Below are 21,390 nucleotides of genomic sequence, written 5' to 3' on the forward strand. Positions count from 1 at the left end.
TTGGACTAAATGACTATGGGGCAGTACAGATGAGGGGGACCAGAGAGAGGTAAAAGGGGAAGAGATGTAGTTCAGTCTAGAAAAATACCCTTCTCCCTGCCCTGCTTATCTACATAGTAGCAGGCCATCTTGCCAGGACAAGAAAGGGAAAAGAAAAAAAAAAACTTTCCCTGCAAGCATCCTAGTCCAATGCAAGTGGCCATATTATCATTACATAGATTTCAACAGCATACATCATTAATAAAAAACTTCTATTGGTAATTCTAAAGTTTTTGCTAAAAGCAGGTAGCCTATTCGCGATAGTCTGACTTAAAGTTTAGAAAAATCAGTTCGTTACATATTATTGAAATGATACTTCATGTTTATATTTTCCCACTTGCACTATTTGGTGTACTTTTGGATTTCTGAAAATTTGAGACATTGAAACATTCTATTTTTAGTGATTTTGTTCAATATACATATACTCTAGGTCTGCTGTTTCTAAGGATCAGAATGTAGTTGTCCAGTCTATTAGCCAGGGACCACACAGACAGAGCCTTCCATGTAAGCCACTTAGAACAGAGAGAGCAGCAGTATAGACTAGGGTTTAACGGCCCCACCTGCAGAGCCAGACTGTCCTGGCTTTAAATACCAGCACTGCCATTTACCAGCTGAGTGACCTTGGGCAAATTCTTGCCCAAAGCCCCGGTTTCCTCATTTGTAAAATGAGGATGATGATATCTACCTCACAGAACTGTTGAGCAGGGCATTAGATGAGATTATGATATAGAATACTTAACAGTGTGAGCACTTAATAAATATTGGGCTTTCTATTATTATATGTTAATTATCCTGATGGTGATGAACACAAGGAGAGAGATGATGAGCAGAGCTTCTTCGCTAGAGGAGGCCTGACACAACCTGCTGACCCCAGAGAGAGGGCATCCCAGAAGCAGGCTGCCTGTCACACATGACACGGCAAATGGCGGGCAATCTGAGGGGAGGAAAGATGGCCAGTTGAGAGGATCTGGCCTTCTTGCCATTGCCTGATGGGTACAATGATCACATAAACCCCTTGGTTCTCTCAAAATACAAACAAGTCAGCACTAAAAAGAAATAGCTATCAAACGATTGAAAGACACAGAAGAACCTTAAATGCATATTACCAAGTGAAAGAAGTCAGTCTGAAAGCCTACCTACCATATGATTCCAACTACATGGCATTCTGGGAAAAGCAAAACTATGGAGAGAGTAAAAAGACCAGTGAGTGGTGTGCCTGGGAAGTGGGGGCAGGGGGCAGGCGAGGAAAGAGATGAACAGGCAGAATTTTTTTAGGACTTTTAGGACTGTGGGATTTTTAGGACTGTGAAAATATGCTGCTATTATAATGATGAATATATTTTATAACACATTTGGCCAAACCCATAGAAACTACACCACCAAGAGGGAACCAAAGAAACTCTGGACTTGGGAATAATGACATGTCCGTGTAGGTTCCTCAACTGTACCAAATGTACCACTCTGATGGGAGGATGTTGATAATGGGGAGGCTCTGCATGTGGGGGGGGGGGGACGGAGCAGAGGATATATGGGAAATCTCTGCAATTCCCTCTCAATTTTGTTGTAAACTAACATCACTATAAAAAAAATGAAGTCTTTTAAAAAATACAAATAAAGTCATTAAAGTTGTTTAATATAAAACTGTATATTTATACACACATTATCTGACAGGGACAGTGTAAGGTTAAGGGATAGGCTTTGGAGAAAGACTGGGTTCAAATCTCAGCTTGGCCACTTCCTAGAACTGTAACCTTGAGCAAGTTACTGAGCCTCTCTGAGCCTCGTCTTCCTCACGTGTGCAACAGCAGTGAGAGGAGTATCTCCTGTGGATCAGCTCAGCTCATCTCTGCAACCACTGTTGAAGAGGTACTTTCATTATTTCTATTTTGCAGAGGAGGAAACTGCCACTGAGAGTCAAGAGGGTGGCCAGATCATACAGAAAGTCACATAAGGTGGTGGAGTTGAGATGCCAACCCAAGGAATTTCACTTTAGAGCTCACTGTGCTACACTGTGTGATCCTATCTATAGAGTATTTCGGTAAAATGCCATAGAAGGAGATAAGCCTTGTGCCCAGCACATAATCATCCCTCTGTCAATATTGGCTATTATAATTATTATTGTTCTCAATTATATATTGAAAAACATGGAAGAGATAGCTCTGAAAGCTGGGGGGGGGCGGTTATAAAAGAAAATAAAACTGAGCACAACCACGCGAAGAGCCAAGCCCATAAACACTCCACACCATCCTGTCCCCTAAGGAAAGGCATCCAGCAGTACCTTCTGCACTGCTCACCTACCCGTTCCCCACCACCCCCATCCCCTCACTCCCAGATTCTTATTCTCCCTTCCAAGAATTCTTGGTGCTGCTCATAAAAGAGAGATGAACAAAAGGATCGTATTCCTCATCATCCTTAGTTCTACAAATACTAATTGAGTGCCAAGTTCCAAGCCCAGAGCTCTGCTCTGAGGACCTGTCTCCAGGGACTCTACGTCTCCAGGGACCCTGGCAGAGAATTTCTGAGTGGGCCAGACCTCCTAGGCCTGCTCACTTTCTCCAACTCCTCAATCCTCATTTCCAACATGAACACATTCTCATTATGAAAAATATTATGAAGTTCTTCCTGCTATTCTATCAAAAACTCACCTCCTAGCAGGTTCTGCTCGCTTGTACGGACTATGCTTTCTTAGATAACAGAGAATAAATCTACCCACCCCCCTTCTGTACTGCAGCTCTTAGATTTTGTTGAGACAGCCCCAGTGCTTTGTCTATCCTGGACACTAAAATGCTACAGAATGAAAGGACCTTGTCTCTCAAATTTTCTCTTATCCAACCACACTAGTACCATGGGAAAATGTTACCTACCCTCTCCAGAGCACACTACGGCACAGAGAATGGACTTCCTGTAGCAGAGCTAACTGCAGACAGCAGAACTGGGAAGACAATGTCATTATTTTCTGACTCTCCTTTGAGGAAGGAGAAAGGCAGACAGAAAGTTTTCTGTGGTTTTAAGGCCTCTTTTTAAACACTCCAGAGAATGCAAGGCCCTGGGGGCGGCGGGGAGCGGCTAACAGTAAAGTAAGTCTCTGTGGCTATGCCAAAGATGGCCAACATTCAAGAAAAACTGGAAGAAGGGAAAAAGCCACCCCGTTGCAATTTGTCAACTATTCTTGCCATGGGGTCTTGACTTCTACACTGAACCATCACTACTCAGGCAAACATAAAGCTTCTAGAAACTTTGGAGTTTTATCATTGTTGCTGTTGTTTCAGATATTTATTTTTCTCTCACATGAAAACTGGTGCTGCTTAGCAACCCAGTGCCAGCAAAGCTAAATCAAGAAGCATTTTAGGCTGCATTTAAAAAAAAAGAGAGAGAGAGAGAGAGAAATTTCTTGTTCCTACTGAATGACAGGCGCGCTTGAAGACATAAAGGTTCCTTGCACCTCAAGGCAAATGGTTTGCATACTACCCACTGGGGCCTCTTTTACCATCAGGGATGACAGAGACCAACCAGCAGAACAGAGCTAGGAGGTGCCTTATCTCTGCAGCTATAGGAGTCGGGGAGCAGGCTGCCCCAAACCTAACCTGATCCACGTGCGGCTCCTGCTGGACTGTGGGTTGGGACTGACTAAAGGAATCCATGCCACCACTGAGCCTGGGGGCAGGGACACCTTCTTCCAGCTCTTGGCAAAGACAGGGGTGTAGGTCAGACAGTGGGATCCAAGGTCAACAAGAGGAATGCAGCGTGTCATTGGATACTCTTCAAGTGTGCGTGTAACTCAATATTCTGATTGTGTCACACGCCTGAGAGGAAACGGGTATGCCCTTCTCATCTCAACTCTTCTGTGACTGGAGGGACACTGGCTCTTCAAGGATTTACAGGGAGGGTTACGGAAGAAACCTCAGAATGGGAACATAACATCAGCCTTTTCCACAAAGCCTGAGCATCACAAATGGCCTCCATTTTCTCACCAGGAAAAATGAGACACAGACTGCCAGAGTACCCGTTTCAAAGATAACAATGTTTATGTCGACAAAGTTTTAAGAATCCTGACCAAGGAAAAGTTTTATGCAAGTAAAATGTGATTATCTCTTGGCACCCTGTGGTCCACAGAAACAGTGATAAAGGCTAACACTAGAAAACAACTTCATGCGCCACTGACCATCACAGAATCCGTGAACATCAAGGCAAACTGAAGCACCACACAAAGCTGAAGGCAACCAGAGCACCATATCTGGCCGATCACACTGAAAATCCAATTATAATCCTTAACAAGATAAATATACAGGCATACCTTAAAGATATTGCGGGTTTGCTTCCAAACCACTGCAACGAAATGAATATTGTAATAAAGTGAGTCCAGTGAATTTTCTGGTTTCCCAGTGCATTCATGAGCTATGTTTACACTGTACTGCAGGCTATTAAGTGTGTAGTTGTATTATGTCTAAAAAAAACCATGTACATGCATTAAAAAATACTTCATTGCTAAAAAATGCTACCATTATCTGAGCTTTCGGCAAGTTGTAATCACTGATCACAGATCACCACCACAAATATAATCATGAAAAAGTCTGAAATATTGCAAGAATGACCAAAACATGAAATGTGACAGAGACACAAAGTAAAATGGCGCCGACAGACTTGCTCCATGCACAGTTGCCACAAACCTTTTGACTTGTAAAGAACACAGTATCTATGAAGGGTAATAAAGCAAAGGGCAATAAAATAAGGCATGCCTATAATCTGGATTAAAGTTATATATATTATGTAAAATGATTTGGTTGAGAGTAACATTATATAATCTTACTTTACATGAATTGCCAATCTAAGTATTAACATGAAATAAGATGGATAATAAAAGAAAACCACACTGATATTAAGGTTTTCTTTGATGATTCTCAAAGGCTCTTCATAATCTTCAAGGGCCCTCAGGGACTTGGGGAGTGACTAGAAGAGGGTCACTTTATAAACACAAATTCCTTTTAGGACACTACAAATGTATGAAATAGCAGAATGGGCTCCATTTCAACAAACTCTATGAACTCCCAGGAAGGTTCTTTCCATCCCTAAGTTCCTCTAAAGAGCCCCCAATCTCAGAAATTAGCTAACCGAAAACTAGAATTGAAACTGATTGGCAAACTGTATACAGGTCAGGTGCTAGTAGTCCTACCCTACTCTTTCCCTCCCCTGTCCTGTCTGCTCTGCCTTTTCCTCCCGTATGTTCTGTCACGTGGGAAAAATACAACGTAGGTCTGTACTTGTTAGCACCCATTCCCCAACACTCACTCATTGAAGTCGACTTCAGCTCTTGCTCTCAACAGACATTTTACTCTTGGAGTAAATACTCGTGCTCTCCCATAGTGCCAGCATCCAGCATCACTGACAAGGACCCTTGACAACCCTAACACTGAAACTTGCCTGGGTTTCTTCTGGCTCCTGTTGTAATAGGAAAATCTTGGTGTTTCTCGAGGATATTGCTCTTAACCTTCTCCGAGTGATGAGAAGCGAAGGTGTGGGGGTCAAACACCCCTTAGTTCAAACCCAAGCCTCGCCACTCACCAGCAGTGTGCCCATAAACAAGCTAATCTCTCACCCTTCAGCTTTCTCCCACGGTGTAAAGGGACAATATATGTAATAAGAATTCTGTATATATACAAGGATACTATTACATATGCATGCAGTAGGCACTTTATGTTTTACTTTATATATTTAAGTTTCTGTATCTATTTTATCTATTTTAAGCAGCTATATCTATTTTACATGCACACATGTAAACACTAGGGTTACAGGAGGTTAAGTACCCCACGTAGTAGTCCGAAAGCATATAGCACACTCTCCTATGCCAATATCATGCCTTTTTATCTTATCTTCTACTTCCTACCACTAAATTCTCTCACAGATTTGAGCCCCACATCTCTGTTTGTTAGACATCCAGACAGCTAAAATTCAGCACGTTAAAAACTGAACTCTTGCCCCAAACCCATTTTTTCCCTATTTTTATTAATGACCCTAATATTCTCCCAGGTCTGGGTCCTCATTTGTGACCTACTGACCATCATTCCTAACACACTGCTTTGAGACGGCCCACCGATCCAGTCCCTGGACTGTGTCCACTGAGCCTTGGGAGATGAAGCCTGCTCCCCTTGAACTCTCACTCCCACTACCACGTCCTCAGCCATGTGACCTCTTACTCTGTTACTCTTCCACCTTCTATTTGCTAACCTGATGCCAGATTAAACTTCCTGAAGCAGTTTACCTAAAAACCATGAGGGGCCCTGGTTATCCAAATGAAATCCAAAAGTCCTAGGGTGGCATTCCCAAACTCCTTACACCTGGCCCAAATCTCTTTCCAACCACATCTCATGCCCCTCACCATTGTTCCAACAGATGCTGCATTCCCAGACGCACACATACTCTCGGGGCTTCTCTGATTACATGACCTCCCCATACCTGAAATGTCATCTTAAAACATCTCCACCTGTTCAAACTCCATTCCAAAACCTATTCAAACCACCTAGTCAGGAAACGTTCTAGAATCCCCACAGTCAGACCTAAATTCTCCTCTGAAGTCTCAGCAGCTTTCTCTGCATCGCTCTGAGAGCACTATTCTCCACTGCATCTTGCAATTACTGGTGGACAGATCCTTCCCCTGTCAGCCTCTTCCCCCAAATCTCACATCACGTCTGACTCCAAGCAGGTGCTCACCACAAACACACTGCATTAATCCGTAAGAATTATACTTTGTCAAGAACAAAACTTAAGGGGCGCCTGAGTGGCTCAGTTGGTTAAGCGTCTGCCTTCGGCTCAGGTCATGATCCCGGGGTCCTGGGATCAAGTCCCATGTCGGGCTCGCTGCTCGGTGGAAGCCTGCTTCTCCCTCTGCCTCTGCCCCACCCTCTCCCTGCCATGCTCGGGCTCTCCCTCTCTCTCAAATAAATAAAATCTTAGAAAAAAACTTATGTAAAACTGATAAATTATAAGGCACAATCCCAACTTGAAAATCTGTGGGAATTTTGCAGTACCCTTTTCCACCTGGGAAATGCAATTTTCTGGCTTGCACGGGAAGAAAGACCTTGATAATATTTTTGGCCCGTGAACGCTTCTTTTAAAACAACATCTTAATATATTGTGTGGAAATGAGGCCAAAGCATGTGGATTAAGTTTCCTATAGAGTACATATGAGTTTTATGAAAAAAAACAGCAAAGAGGCTAGGACAAAATGTGATCTCCGAGGCAGATTAACTTCAGTCTTTTTCTAACTCTAAAATTAATCTAGAGCTTTCTTGCTTTAATTATATGCTGAAAGTTTCCTCTTTTGCTGTAGTAACGTTCCGGGTCAGAGTCAACATTTTTCACATTCCCAGGATGAAAAAATAAGTAACTGAGGAAAAGAAAAGGCATTCCTTCTATTGTCACTTTCCCTCTGTCGGTTCTCCTTCATAGACACTGCGTAGGCCTCTTCACTCCCTCTCTCACTGCACCTGTTTGCTCCCCTAACTATTAGAACTCTTTCCTCCCCCAGAAGACTCTTCTTTGTAACCCTTCTATCCTCCTTCCTCTCACTTTCTCATTTTGTTCTCGAACATTTACTAAGAGGAACCACATCCCTCCCTCACCACATTCAAGTCAAACACAAGATCTTTGGGTGGTAAACATGGATCAGTTGCCAAGGAAACCTCAGGCTCCTATGGGTACATGAATCCATGTGAAGTTTTCTGTACAACCACCCTTGTCGGCGGAAGTATCCTTCCTCATAGCAGAGCCTAGACTCTGAAGCGAAGTCCAGCTGAGTAGGAACAATAGAGCCGGGAGTGAAAGTGGACAAGGATGAAATCGGAGAGAAAAAAAGAGGAAATGGGGAAATTAAGTTCTCAGAAATATGAACTAATCCAAGCTAAAAGCTTTCCACCCCCCGCAACCCTGTGCTTCCAAACTAAACCCACGCACTCATTGAAGGATCTGAAACTCAATCCCACCTGCCCCCTTCTTAATAGGAAGTCAGTGCTTCAATTCACATTGGCTACGCCTTCACAGCATTATCTAGCGTAGCCACAGAAAGGCAGAGGGGAAAAGTGAAAGCCCTCTCCTTAGCCCTATGGAGCTTAATCTCTGAGAGTGGGTCCAGTGTCATCTGCCATCACTATTATAATTGGCTCACCAATGCCACTTGGAAATTCCTGTAAGATTTGTTAACAAGGTGAAGGCATCGCTGTCTATTTCCCAAGCCGAAAAATTGTGAACTTATCTTCTCAGCTTCAAATAAGAAAACAGGAAGCTGCAGGATTCAGTGGAGATCCTTTTATCTGAGAGCAAGACCCAGAGCCAGTATTTTCACCAATAAACTGCATAAAAAGTTCCCTAACTGGGACTTAATCTAATGATAGTTGTACCACTAAACATTGTTTCAAAGCCATGGGTCTAATTATTTCTCTTTTTTTTTTAAGATTTTTTTTATTTATTTGAGAAAGAGAGCGAGTGAGCAGGGGAGACGCAGAGGGAGAGAGAATCTCAAGGAGACTGCACTCTGAGTGCAGAGCCCGATGTGGGACTCGATCCCACAACACTGAGGTCGTGACCTGAGCTGACACCAAAGATTGGACACTTAACCAACTGTGCCACCCAGGTGTCCTTAATTATTTCTTTTTCTAAAAACAATTATAGCCATCTTTCCTTAAAGCTGTCTGGATAGCTTAGGGCACCACTTGCTAGCTAAAAACAAACAAACAAACAAACAAAAACCAAACTTCTTACACCCATAAACAAGCTGCTTTTATTATATTGGGCAAGAAAATCTCTGACCAGCTTTCACACTTAACTCACACAAGCTAGAATCACTCTAGCAAACAGCAAATGCAACAAGGCTCTTACCGTGCTTTGTTCATGGAGACTCTGTTTCTCTCCTTCCCACTCCTCTGACCCCCTTAAAATTTACTGAGTTCATTAATTCATCCAATAAATATGAACTGAACACCTAATATGTACCAGGTATTATTCTAAGTGTAAAAAACAATCTCTGCCCTCAAGGATCTGGCAGGGAGAAATAGATAACTATGACAATAAATAAATTAGCACGTTGGACACAGATAAGTGCTGTGGGATACAAGTCCCAAAATGGGGCCCCACCCCACGCTGTGAGCTGCTTTCCATCAGGGGCTGTAATGTTCTTCTTCATGGCCTAGCACCTCATACATGCTTGGCATATAGTGTAATCTCAGTTGAAAACAAACAAACTACAACAAACCTTTAATAAACAAATGAGTAACCAAGCATTTTAACAATTTTCAAATTCCCTATCTTAAAAGAAGTGAGGAAAATTATTAGCAAAGTTGTGATCTATAATGAGAGTGAGAAAAAACCACATAAAAGTTCTTCAAAGAATCTATCATATTTTGTAAACTTCTGTAGTCCCCTGATCATAGAGAAACAAGTAAAACGATGTGTCACTAAGGAGATTATTCATTTTAAACCAGAGATTCTTAACCTGGGGTTCCCAGATTCAGGGATGCATGTGAATCCCCTGAAATTGTCAGCACAATTTGGGAGATAAGGGGAAGTTATATGTGTGTTTTTGAAGGGAGAATGTGACACAGATTGGCAAAAATATTTTCCCTGGGTTACAGAAATAGAGTTTGAGAAATCCAAAGATAGGACTGAAAGCTGCAAAGAATCTAAACAGTTCAATATTATACTGCAGACTGTCGTTTGCATCTGGGTAAAATGCTTCTCCCTTAAACCAGTGAGATAACAGAAGACCAGGTAAACTTCAGATTTACGGAAATCCATCAGAAGACAGAAGCTCAGGAGGAACTTCTCAGAACCAAACTCATCATCGCAATAATAATAAAATCATTTAACGGTGGTGGGGAATCTTGGAGGCTAGTTTCACATGGTGATAAAGCCAAAACCAGGAATTCCCCTAAGGAAAAAACAAAGAGAGTTTACCTTTTCGTGGTTTTCAATTAAGATTTCCACCACGATGTTCTGAAACTTCAAATCCATGATGGCAGCAACAGTTTCTTCCTGGGGCCTCATCAGAGTTGGTCCAAACACCACTCCCAGATTTGCCACAGTCATGAGGTTCTGCTTGGAGTGATTTGAAACACTGATAAGGAAGGGGACAGGGGGAGAAAGTCTCCGGTTAAAAGAGAGGCAATAGCTGGGAAGGTACAATCTTCTGCAACTCTGTGTTTCTTTAAAAACAAGGAGTCAAGACACTCAATTGTCCTCCGTGTCTGCTTCTGAAATAACAAAATCTGACAAGACCCTAGGGCATTAGGTCCCTGCCTACCTTCCCACTAGCCCTCTCTTCTCGAGGCTCTGCTCTAACCACGATGGCTTTCTTAATAATTCCATGTTTATGCTAGACTTGTGCCCCCCGAAGACCCTCTCTTACCATCCCCCTCTACTTAGAATATCCCCACTTTCCCCAGACTATTATACCCTTGGCTTCCAGTAATGACCAGATTGTATGGTATCTTTATAAGAATTAGCTTCACGAGCACACAGAACTTGGGCAGAGCACCCACATTCACCCCTTTGGCCCAATACATTGTGCAGTGAGCAACCTAGACAACGGTTCTCAGAAGCCCTGATGCTTAATTCAGGTCTCAATTCAAAGTTCCGATCCTCAAGACACCTTCCATAACAATACTCTTTAAAGTCCCACATTCAATCTATATTCTCTATCCCCTCATTTTTTTTTAACCACTTATCACCTGAAATTATTTCGTATTTTTATTTGTAATCTGTTTATTATCTTTTCCCTCTTAGAAAGAAGGGACTTCATGAAAGTAGGGAATTCATCTATCTTGTTCAACTATGTATCCACAAGCACCTAAAAAAGGCATTCGATAAATACGTGTTGACTAAATGAACACATATGGCTCCACTAGTAGTAGGACATTTGGCAGGTCATAATATCCTCTGGCCCTCAGTTTCTTTTTATATAAAATAAAAGCATAATAAAATAAATAACAAAAGAAAATTAAGGACATTCTAAAACAGCATTCCTCAGCTTCCTCTTACCTCCAAATTTCTATAATTACAATGATCTAAGAGTCATTTGAAGAAAGGGCTAATTTCTCCACTAAATGCTTAGATTTTGCCTGCTTTTTAAAGAGGGAATAAAAAGGCTAGAATGGATCCTATGAAATAACTACCTATTACTGGATTAAACTAACTTAAAGGCCATGTACAAACTTAGAGTTAGGTAGGTGTGAAACCAGGCTAAATTCGCTAACAGACTTATAATCACATTTCCAGGATCCGTGTACAGGGAAGTGTATAATATTCTCTTCTCTTACTTCCAATCAAACCCCAAGTTGCTGGCAGTGATGTTAAGCAAATAATTATACAACTTTACGAAAGCATCATATTTCAATGCTCTTGTCCAAAACATACACAGTGATCCAACTGTCCAGCCTGCCTTTCCAGGCGTGGTCCCTGGTATTGTGTAGACAGCCCCACTTCCAACCGTTAGGAATCCAAGAACCCCACATGGCACCCAGAGTGAAACAAAGAAAGCAAGAAAAAGGGGCTTACTTTGTTAAGTGTTTCACCAAAATGTCCAACATTTCTTTATTTTTCTCTGGCAGTTTGTGTACCAAGAAATGGATAGCATTAACACGAGATTCTGGGCTTCCACTTTCTTTAAAAAAAAAGAAAAAAGAAAAAAATAGGTTAGATTACTCAATCAAATACAGTCCCAGAAATCAACCATGACAACAGCTCATCTGTTCAACATCTTTCAACAGAGAATTTAAACGTATTTCGCCACCTTTCCCAAAAAAGGTGGGGGGGTGGGAACTATCTATTTCAGTGTGAATGCAATGAGTGCCTATCCCTAGGGTGATATTTAAGAACAGAGGATGACTACAGCTTCTCCTTCTTGCACTCTACACTTCAAGTCTGCTTGTCCCTTGAAGGAGTCGATTACTGGGTCACTGCCCCACAAGGGAATGCAAATAAAATAGAGGCAAACAGGTTCTTCCCTCTTAGGGTTGAGTTTTATCCCCCAAAAAGATACACTGCAGTTCTAACTCCCTAGTGTCTCAGAACATGACTGTTTTAAAACGTGCCTGGGATTTGTTTTAATCAGGTATGGTAAGAAATGCTGACATGAAAATGACTGAGTTGAAGGAAGCGTTTTATACTCATACCACCTAGAAACAGGAGGCATGGTAAGCCAGGGTCAGCCACGAGGCAGAGGGAACAAGGGGGAAATGTGGGCAAGAGGCTTGATTGTGTTTTCCATGTGAGGGAAGAGGCAAGGCAGAGCAAGCAGACTCAGGATTGGTTGGTTTGAATTACTTCAGCAGACTCTGGAGCACAAGGGCTATGCCAAGACATATGGTACCTGCCCCGAGGTGCTAAGGGCAGGATAATGCTGACCTGGAGCGTAAGAGCCCAAACGACAGAGTCACGGAGAGAAAATGGGCTCTGGATTGAGTGGCACATGGAAAGCATGCTCAGTTTACTATCTCAAGGAATTGGTTAGCCCCAGAAAGGGCGTTCTCCCCAGGATCAGTAAAGCCCCAGATGTCAAAATGTCAGAGTAAAAAGACATGCTTAACATAATGACCTTATTTGGGAATAAGGTCATTGCAGAAGCCATCAGTTAAGATCTCATATTGGAGTAGGGTGCTCCTTTAATCTAGTATGTCTGGTGCCCTTATAAGAAAACAAAGACACAAAGGGAAAATGGCCATAAGAAGATAGACACAGGGGAGAATATCATGTGACAACAGAGGCAGAGATTGGAGTGATGTGTCTACAAACCAAGGAATGCCAAGGATTGCTGGGAACTACCACATGCTGGAAGAGGTAAGGAAAGAGCCTTCCCTGGAGCCTTAGAGGTTGGCCGTGCCAACCTACACCTTGATTCTGGACTCCCATTCTCTAGAATTGTGAGTGAGTGAGTGAATGAGTGAATGAATTTATTTATTTACTTATTGACTGACTGAGTGATTGATTTAAGCTATTCAGCAACCCTAGGGAACTAACACACTCACTTTCTCCCTTAGACTTTGGAATGAATTATCCATGGCTCTTATTAGCAACACGCCCAAATTCCCTTTATTGTGTTCTTGACAGAAAGTATCAAACAAATCAATAAAATGCTTATTATTGAGAACTCCACATGAATTTTCAGGGGTGTCAAAGAAGCGACTGAGGAGAATTCAGCGAGCAGTTAAGGCAGCAGAAAGGATGGTACGGACTGCTTGGAGGCTCACAGAGAGCTGGCAGGAGAAGCTGAGGAGAGGTTTCATATAAGGGAGAGCATCTGAGTTGGGTCTTGAAGAACAGGGAAGAATTTAAAGCAGAACTGAGGAGGAAGGGGCACACTTCAGATTCTGCAAACAGTATAAGAAAATGCACAGCCTATGCAGAGAGGGCGCCTTAAGCTTATGGAAAGGCAGAGGCCAAACTCTGGTTGTAAGAGCTAATTTGAAGAATCTGTCTTGACTGTTGGCTTCTAAATCAGTCACTGTAAGGAAGGCTGGGAAGAGATAGGCACAGAGTCAAATTTGGGGAGATATACCTGACGTTTTCTGGAGGATGGATTCGAATGGGGAAAAAAGCAATCAGGAGGGAAAGGCTATTTGGGCAAGAAGTAATGAGCCAGGAAAGGGCGGGGGGGGGGGTGGGCAGGTGGTAGAATTACAAGTGAGGAAGCAGAGCCGGCAGGCAGGCCTTAGAATTGCTGCTTCTAACTGACAACAAGGGCAAGATACCTACTAACGGAGGCTTCTGGCCTCAGTTCCTCATCTGCAAAATGAAGTTAACAGCACTATCTCCTAAGGCCATTCTGAGATTCAGTGAGGTAGCACCTGAAAAGTGCCGAGTGCTGGTGGCAGGCACAGACAGGTGCTCCCTCACGGAGATCACCCATCCCCTCTGCTGTGGTTTGCATTACTCTTCCCATGTGAGAGCTCCCACGGAAGACATAGAATTGATAGGATCTAGCTGCAGACTGGCCGTGGGTCAGAAGGAAGAAGGCAAAGATGACCCATGTTTCATGCCTGGGTTATGCAGTAGTATGGTCAGTCCCCCTAACAGACAGGAGCAGAGGAGACAATGCTGGTTTAAGGGGGACGATGATGGGGGAGTGACAGAGGAAGGGATGTTCAAGGGGCAGATATCTAGCAGGGAGCTGGGAATGGTAGGAGGCGTTAGAGATGAAGGTAGCAATGTTCTCTGGAGGGCACACGACCAAGGCTGCCAGACTACTTCAGAAAGCTAACAGAGTGTCCCGTGGGGAAAAGAGCTCCGTCGGGTGCATGGGACATGCCAACTGGGGGCTAAACAAAGCACAGGAGGAGGAAGAGGAGGGAGGACCAGGAGGTTCAATATCATCAGAAAGTCAAGTGAGAAGAAACATGCAAGTCCTGGGTAGCCAGTGGTATAAAGAGTTAACGAGGGACTGAGGAAGAGCAAGACTGGAAGGAGGGCCTAGACACCCACCACTAAGTTTGCCAGCCAGGAGTCCCTCTTTGGTTATACAAGAAGGTTAAAGAGTGAGTGGCTAGAAGGGACAGAGAGAGTGGGATTTCAGATCACTGGTTCAAGTATCAAGAAATGGAAGGGAAGAGAGAGAAAGCAAATCAAGAATAACTGACATATAACATTACATTAGTTTCAAGTGTACAACATGATTCAGTATTTGTATATATTGCTAGATGACCACCACAATACATCTAGTTAACATCCAATACCACACAGTTATAAATTGTTTTCTTGTGATAAGAACTTTCAAGACCGGAGCGCCTGGGTGGCTCAGTCGGTTAAGCGTCTGCCTTCAGCTCAGGTCATAATCCTGGTATCCCAGGATCAAGCCCCACATCGGGCTCCTTGTTCAGCGGGGGGTCTGCTTCTGCCTCTCCCTCTACCCCTCTCCCTGCTTGTGCTCTCTCTCTCTCATGCTCTATCTCAAATAAATAAATAAAATCTTAAAAAAAAAAGAACTTTTAAGATTTACTCTCTTAGCAACTTTCAAATACACAATACAGTATTATTAACTATAGTCCCCGTGCTCTACATTCCATCCTCATTACTTACTTATTTTATAACTGGAAGTTTGTACCTTCCAGCTCCTTTCACCCAACTTGCCCACTCCCCAGCACCGAGCAGCTGCCAATCTGTTCTCTGTATCTATCAGCTTGCTTGCTGTTGTTTATCTTTTCTAAGGTTCCACATATAAGTGAAATAATATGGTTTTTGTCTTTGTCTGATTTAGGAATCTGTTTCTTCAAAATGATGATGTTTTACTTTTTCCTTGTTGTAAAAACTAAATATCTACTCTGTTAAAATTTTAGAAAATGTAGATGAAACAACTCAGTGAAAGCAATCACTAATAATTTGAAATACATATCGTTGAGAAAGAACATGCCATCAGACTATGAAGAACTACAAATCAATCCAAAAAGAAAGAGACAAGCCAAAAGAAAAACAGGTAAAAGACTGGAGCAGGAACTCCAGGAAAGAGACCAGCCGTATGACCAATAAACATAAGAAAAAGTGCTAAACTTCGTTATTTATCAGGGAAATAAAATTAAAACCACAATGAGCTACTACTACATCCACCAGAATGGCTTTAAATGAATACAACACTAAGTTCTGGCCAGGATAAGAAGTAACTAGAACTGTCCGGCTCTAACTACGTGGGAATAATTAAACGGCACAATCACTTTGGAGAACTCTTTGGCAGTACCTATTGAAGTTGAACACAACATTCCAACCCACAACCCAAAAATTCTACTCAAAACCAAGAGAAATGCACATAAATGTTCACTAAAAGACACATATTAGAATGTTCACAGCAGTAGCACTCTTGATAATCCCAAAAGTGAAACCACCCAAGTCTCCATCAACAGAACAGATAAATGCATTGTGGTGTGTTCGTACAATGGAATCCTATACCACAAGGACAGAGAATGAACTGCTGATTCACTCAGCATGGAGGAATGTCACCAAGATGAGCAAAAGAAGCTGAATGCAAAAGAGGATATTCTGGATGATTCCATTTAGATACAATGCGAATGCAGCAGCAACCCTAACCTCTGGACCTGTGGTGTCAGAAGTCAGGGGAGTGCTCGTATGTCATAGGGACTGTGTGGGTGTGAGAAAGGGTTTCTGGGACTCTGACAATGTCTTATTTCTTGATCCAGGGCCGATTACACGGCTATCTTAATATGTGAAATTTCATTAAGCTGTATACTTATTATTCATATACATTTCTATTATGTTTCAACAAAAAGTTCACTTACATTAAGCTACCCATAATAAATCTCACCCTAACTGAGGCTGGTAAATTTTAGGCTTAATCCTTTCAGAACTTTGCTTCCTTTTTTCATAATGAAATGCGTGAATAGCCTATTGCATTAATATACCATGGACATCTCTCCATGTCATTAAAAAGCACCACACCATCAATTCTCTGAACATTTGAGGTGCTTCCAGTGATTGTACAGGTAAGTCTGTTCCAGTTTACACTTCTAATAGTAATGCTTTAGAGTGAGGAATGAGGTTTCACAACACAGGACACAGCTGTTGCTAAAGACAAAGGAAGCAAAAAGGCTAAGAAATGAAAAGGCAACTGATAAAGCAGAATACAAATAATCAAATCATATTACATACTAAAAACTCTTAGATACAGGGACACCTGGGTGGCTCAGGCAGTTAAGCATTTGCCTTCAGCTCAGGTCATGATCTCAGGGTTGGGCTCCGCACCAGCAAGGAGTCTACTTCTCCCTCTCCCTGCTTGTGCTCTCTCTCTCTCTGTCTCTCAAATAAATAAAATCTTAAAAAAAAAAAAAAAAAACCTCTTAGACTAAATTTGTCACTGAAACCAAAAGTACAACTATCTAAAGAGTTAGTAAGGAATATCACTCAGCCATAAAAACAGATGAGATCTTGCCATTCACAACAAAAATAGATGGACCTAGAGGGGTGAAATCAGTCAGTCAGAGAAAAATACCATAGGATTTCACTTAAATGTGTAATCTAAAAAACAAAAGCAAACAAACAAACAAAAAATGCAGAAACAGACTCACAAACACAGAGAACAAACAGGTGGTTGCCAGAGGGGAGCAGGACATCAGGAGATGGGCAAAATGGGTGAAGGGGAGTGGAAGGTACAGGCTTCCAGTTACAGAATGAGTAAGTGAGGGGGATGAAAGGTACAGCAGAGGGCATGTAGTCAATGATACAGTGACAGATGGTAGCTACACTTGTGATGAAGATAGCATAATGAATAGACTTGCCAAATCACTCTGTTGTATATTTGAAACTAATGTAACACTGTGTGTCAATACTTCAAATACAATACTTCAAGAAAAAAAAAACACAAATTATAATCAAGTTTTTGTCTGGAGTTAAAACCAAGATAATACCTTACTAAATCAAAGCTGGAGAAAAATGAAAGAAATTTTTAAAAAAACAACATTTGCAATTCACAGCTTTAATTTTAAAAATAAAACTAAATTGGGGGAAAATTTAAAGTCAAGACTCTGAAAAATAATTTTTAAAAATTCCAAAGGAATAAAAAGGTAACTGGCTATGATAAGAATTTCGTACATTCAAAAACTGAATATTTTATAAAACTTTGACTAAAAAGCTACTTCTAACTCATGTTGTCTACCTTGTCATTAATAAGCATTTCTCTCCAAAGAAAATCTAATTTTAATATTTGGGGATTTATTACTTATTCAGAAACACAAGCTAGAGAAATCATTTCCCACTCTCTAAGGTTAAGGTTCTTCATTTCTAAAAATAGTAGAATCGGTTTTGAAAAATAGAATCAAAGCCTTCCACTTCCTTCTTTGAGTGCCCCTCCCACACCCATCTTCATTTGAAATCACACACGCATTTTTCTCAAGCCTGCTTTTTCCCTCTTTCAAAAAGAAGAATATTTGGAAATAAGGTGCTTTTTAAATATTTATTTATTTATTTTGGGGTGGTGGGGGAGCGGCAGAGGCAGGGAGAGAATCTCCAGCAGACTCCCCACTGAGCACAGAGCCCAATGCAAGGCTCGATCCCAGGACCCTGAGATCATGACCTGAGCCAAAAACAAATCAAGAGTCAGATGCTTAACCAACTGAGCCACCCAGGCACCCCTGGAAGTAAGGCATTTAAAGTAAAACTACTTTTTTCTCCATTTTATTTGACATTAATCAGAAATCTCTACTAAATGGGCATTTCCATGTAATTGCAACATAATAATAACTTAAAGGTACTCAAAAAAAGTTTTTAAATGATAAAGTACATAGTTAAATTATCTTCAGTGGCTTATGCTATATGCATTTCATTATATTTTAATTTATATAAATTATATAATGAAAAGCATAACTTTTTTAAAATCTAGGATACTGAATTAATCATAACACCAAATTCCTAACATATGCCAGGGAATTAGGAGTTTACTGTAATAGCAAAAGCATTTTTAGTTGTGAAACTAGAAATCAGCATCCACAACACTTAATGTCTATGTGCTTACGATGCTGTGCCAACTAACAGAGACTGAAAAAGATAGGATCATAGCTTATTGGAGCTTATCAAAGATACCCAGGCAGATAAATATTAAATTATTTCAATATTTAAATGTCATAACTCAACAGTACTGTAAGTTTAAGAAAGCATAGCGGTAAACATCCAAACACTTCCCAAGGTGCTTCACTCAACAGACATCAAGTATTCGAGTGGGTGACCCTATCCACTGGGAAATGAATATATCCAGCTAAAATAGCTCAATGTCATTAGGCATTCAATTCCTTTGTAATGTCCAAGTTTCCAAGTCCTTCCCAACTAAGACCACATGATTTTCCTGCTTCCCATGCAGGTTTACCAACTAAGATAGAACATTCCAGTTAGGCAAATACCAGTGCCTTGGATCCTCTAATAGTTTATATTTTTCATCATAAATGACTTAAGAGCTTTGTGATTATGATTTTGCTTCCCAGGTAACTTGACTACAGAAGGAAAATATATAAAACATAGCAAGACAAGTGTTCTTGTTCAGGGGGGAAATATTTTTGTATGATGCCACATTAGGCATCCAGGCTTCGACGGTCATTCTCAAGCTAAGCTTAACATGAGTCCAATCCTGAATGGGTCCAGTTTCTATCAATATGATATATCAAGAACTCTGAGCCTGAAAGGCTAAGACACAGACCATGGACTAAAACATTCTCAGAGATAATAAATGCCGTAGAAAAATATCCAGGTAGACACCTAATATCCTTCCCTAGATGGGCACAATCTTTTGCATTCCTGCACAGACCAACTAAACTGTGTTTTCATCTTATGAATTTCTATACTAAAAAGCTCATTATATTTTCTCACAAGATGGATGGTATGAAGTAATAAGACATATATATGCTGGTCTCTGCTTCTGGTTCCTGACATGGAGCTCCTAAAAGTCTTATAAATAGGAGTAAGGTTTGATTTCTGGAGTGCCTGATACACATATGAATCTTGTGTTCTAATCTTCTGTTCTAATATCTAGTCTTTTTTTTTTTAAGATTTTATTTATTTGATAGAGAGAGACAGCAAGAGAGGGCACACAAGAAGGGGGACTGGCAGAGGGAGAAGCAGGCTTCCTGCTGAGCAGGGAGCCCAATGCGGAGCTTGATCCCAGGACCGTGGGATCGTGACCTGAGCCAAAGGCAGACCTGAGCCACCCAGGTGCCCCTAATATTTAGTCTTTGATCCTAGTTTCTAACACAAAGCTCCAACAACCTCCATAATTTTGTAAGTGATAGAAGTGTCTGATGCCAAGCTCCTAAGTCCCTTGGAATTTCCTGGGTGATAAGATTATCTTTTATCCTAATGAGGTGACTTTGTGGTGGGCTCCCAGATGGGGACACACCCTAACTCCACAGGGACAGAAGCTTCTGCACTCAGGACACTTCTGGATCTCACCTTAGGTATGTCTTCATCTGGCTCTTCATCTGTATCCTCTATCATATCCTCTATTATATAATAAGCTGGCAAATACCACTTTGTATTTCCCCCAGTTCTGTGAGCCATTTATCATACCTAAGGTGGGGGTCGTGAAACTGATTTCAAGCCAGTTAGTCAGAGTCCCGCAGACAACCTGGGACTCACAACTGGTGTCTGAAGTGGGGGCAGGCTTGTGCTACTGAGCCCTTGCCCTGCAGGACCTGATGCTAACTCCAGGTAGAAAGAATCAGAACTGAACCAAAATGTAGGACGCTCGGCTGGTGTCGCAGAACTGGTTGGCATGGGAAAAAAGCCCACACAGTTGGTGACCAGAAGTGTCAGAAGTGAAGTACTGTATGTGTGAGTAAAGGAGAAACAAAGGAATGGTTTTCCATACAGAGGGACTCTAGTTCCTTTCGGCAATTTTAGTTAGCTCTCTCAGCTGAGAGGGTGTAGTTAACACTCTTAATTTTCTCTATAAAAAAAATTAATTTCCCAATGCATTCAACACTGAACAGTATTTTTTAAGAATGAAGAACAAAAAATGTCTGTCTCGTGGTGACAAAAAAGAAATAAAAGTCATATTTGTATCACGCACTCCAGAAATTAACCCATGGGTTCTCAACAGAAGCCTACAGAGAAGAAACTGAGGAGAGACAATAAAGGGACCCAGGAAAAACCTCCAGAATTCTCAGCAGGGAGGGCAAACAAGACCATCTCAACAGCCCAGAACTGATGGAACCCACCACACATGACTGAAAGAAATCAAAAATTAGTTTTCCCTGCTGGCGTGAGAGGCAGTAACAAAGACTGGCGATGCTTGATAATTTTAGCAGTCAGCTCTGCTAATAGACACTTTTGCACTACAAGGTCATCTGTGCCATTGTTAATGGAAAATGATAGCCTGACCGCAATCCCAATTTTCCAACAATATTCAAAAGAGGAGACTAATTTTGGCCACTTGACTTCTGTAACTGTTTTTATGTAATAATTGCAAGTCCATGTGCAAAAGATTAGAAAACCTGCTCCCACACTCTTTCCTAAGAGAGGCACAGTGAAGACGGTGAGGGGTACTCCCAGAGACTCAAAAAATTAAAGTCCACACTGGGGATATTGGATACACCTGTGTAACACACACACTTTTTCTCATTAAAGAAGGTAACTACAGGTCCTGCTCCAACCGCAACTCCACAAAAACATGCCAATAATTACAGTAGCTATAGTATTTCTTTGGAATAGGCCTGTTACTCAAATCATTGTGGAGATTCTATTAGAGCATCCCCAGAAAGTCGGGAGGCCAAACACAAGGCACCAGTCTAGTAGGCGATGCTACCGTTTATATTTATGCAATCTCTTCTACCACATTGCTCAAGGACGGCCTCGACAAACTTTTTAAACTCCTTTCCTACCGCT

General features: G+C 41.5%; 1 protein-coding gene across 2 annotated transcripts in view; it reads right to left on the reverse strand.

Annotated features, from left to right (window-relative positions):
* The window catches only part of ARHGAP10 (Rho GTPase activating protein 10), a 340,748-nt gene that overhangs the window by 115,259 nt on the left and 204,099 nt on the right, over positions 1-21,390 (reverse strand). For both annotated transcript variants that reach the window (XM_028125305.2, XM_028125304.2), the window contains exons 17-18: positions 11,581-11,686; positions 9,982-10,141 (exon numbers count right to left, since the gene is read on the reverse strand). In XM_028125305.2, the coding sequence (XP_027981106.2) occupies positions 9,982-10,141; positions 11,581-11,686 (266 nt within the window). The remainder of the gene's footprint in view (positions 1-9,981; positions 10,142-11,580; positions 11,687-21,390) is intronic.

Source organism: Eumetopias jubatus, unplaced genomic scaffold (genome assembly GCF_037043125.1).
Source record: "Eumetopias jubatus isolate StellerSeaLion01/CBP00866 unplaced genomic scaffold, mEumJub1_p1.0 scaffold_2, whole genome shotgun sequence".
NCBI classification, from domain to species: Eukaryota; Metazoa; Chordata; class Mammalia; order Carnivora; family Otariidae; genus Eumetopias; species Eumetopias jubatus.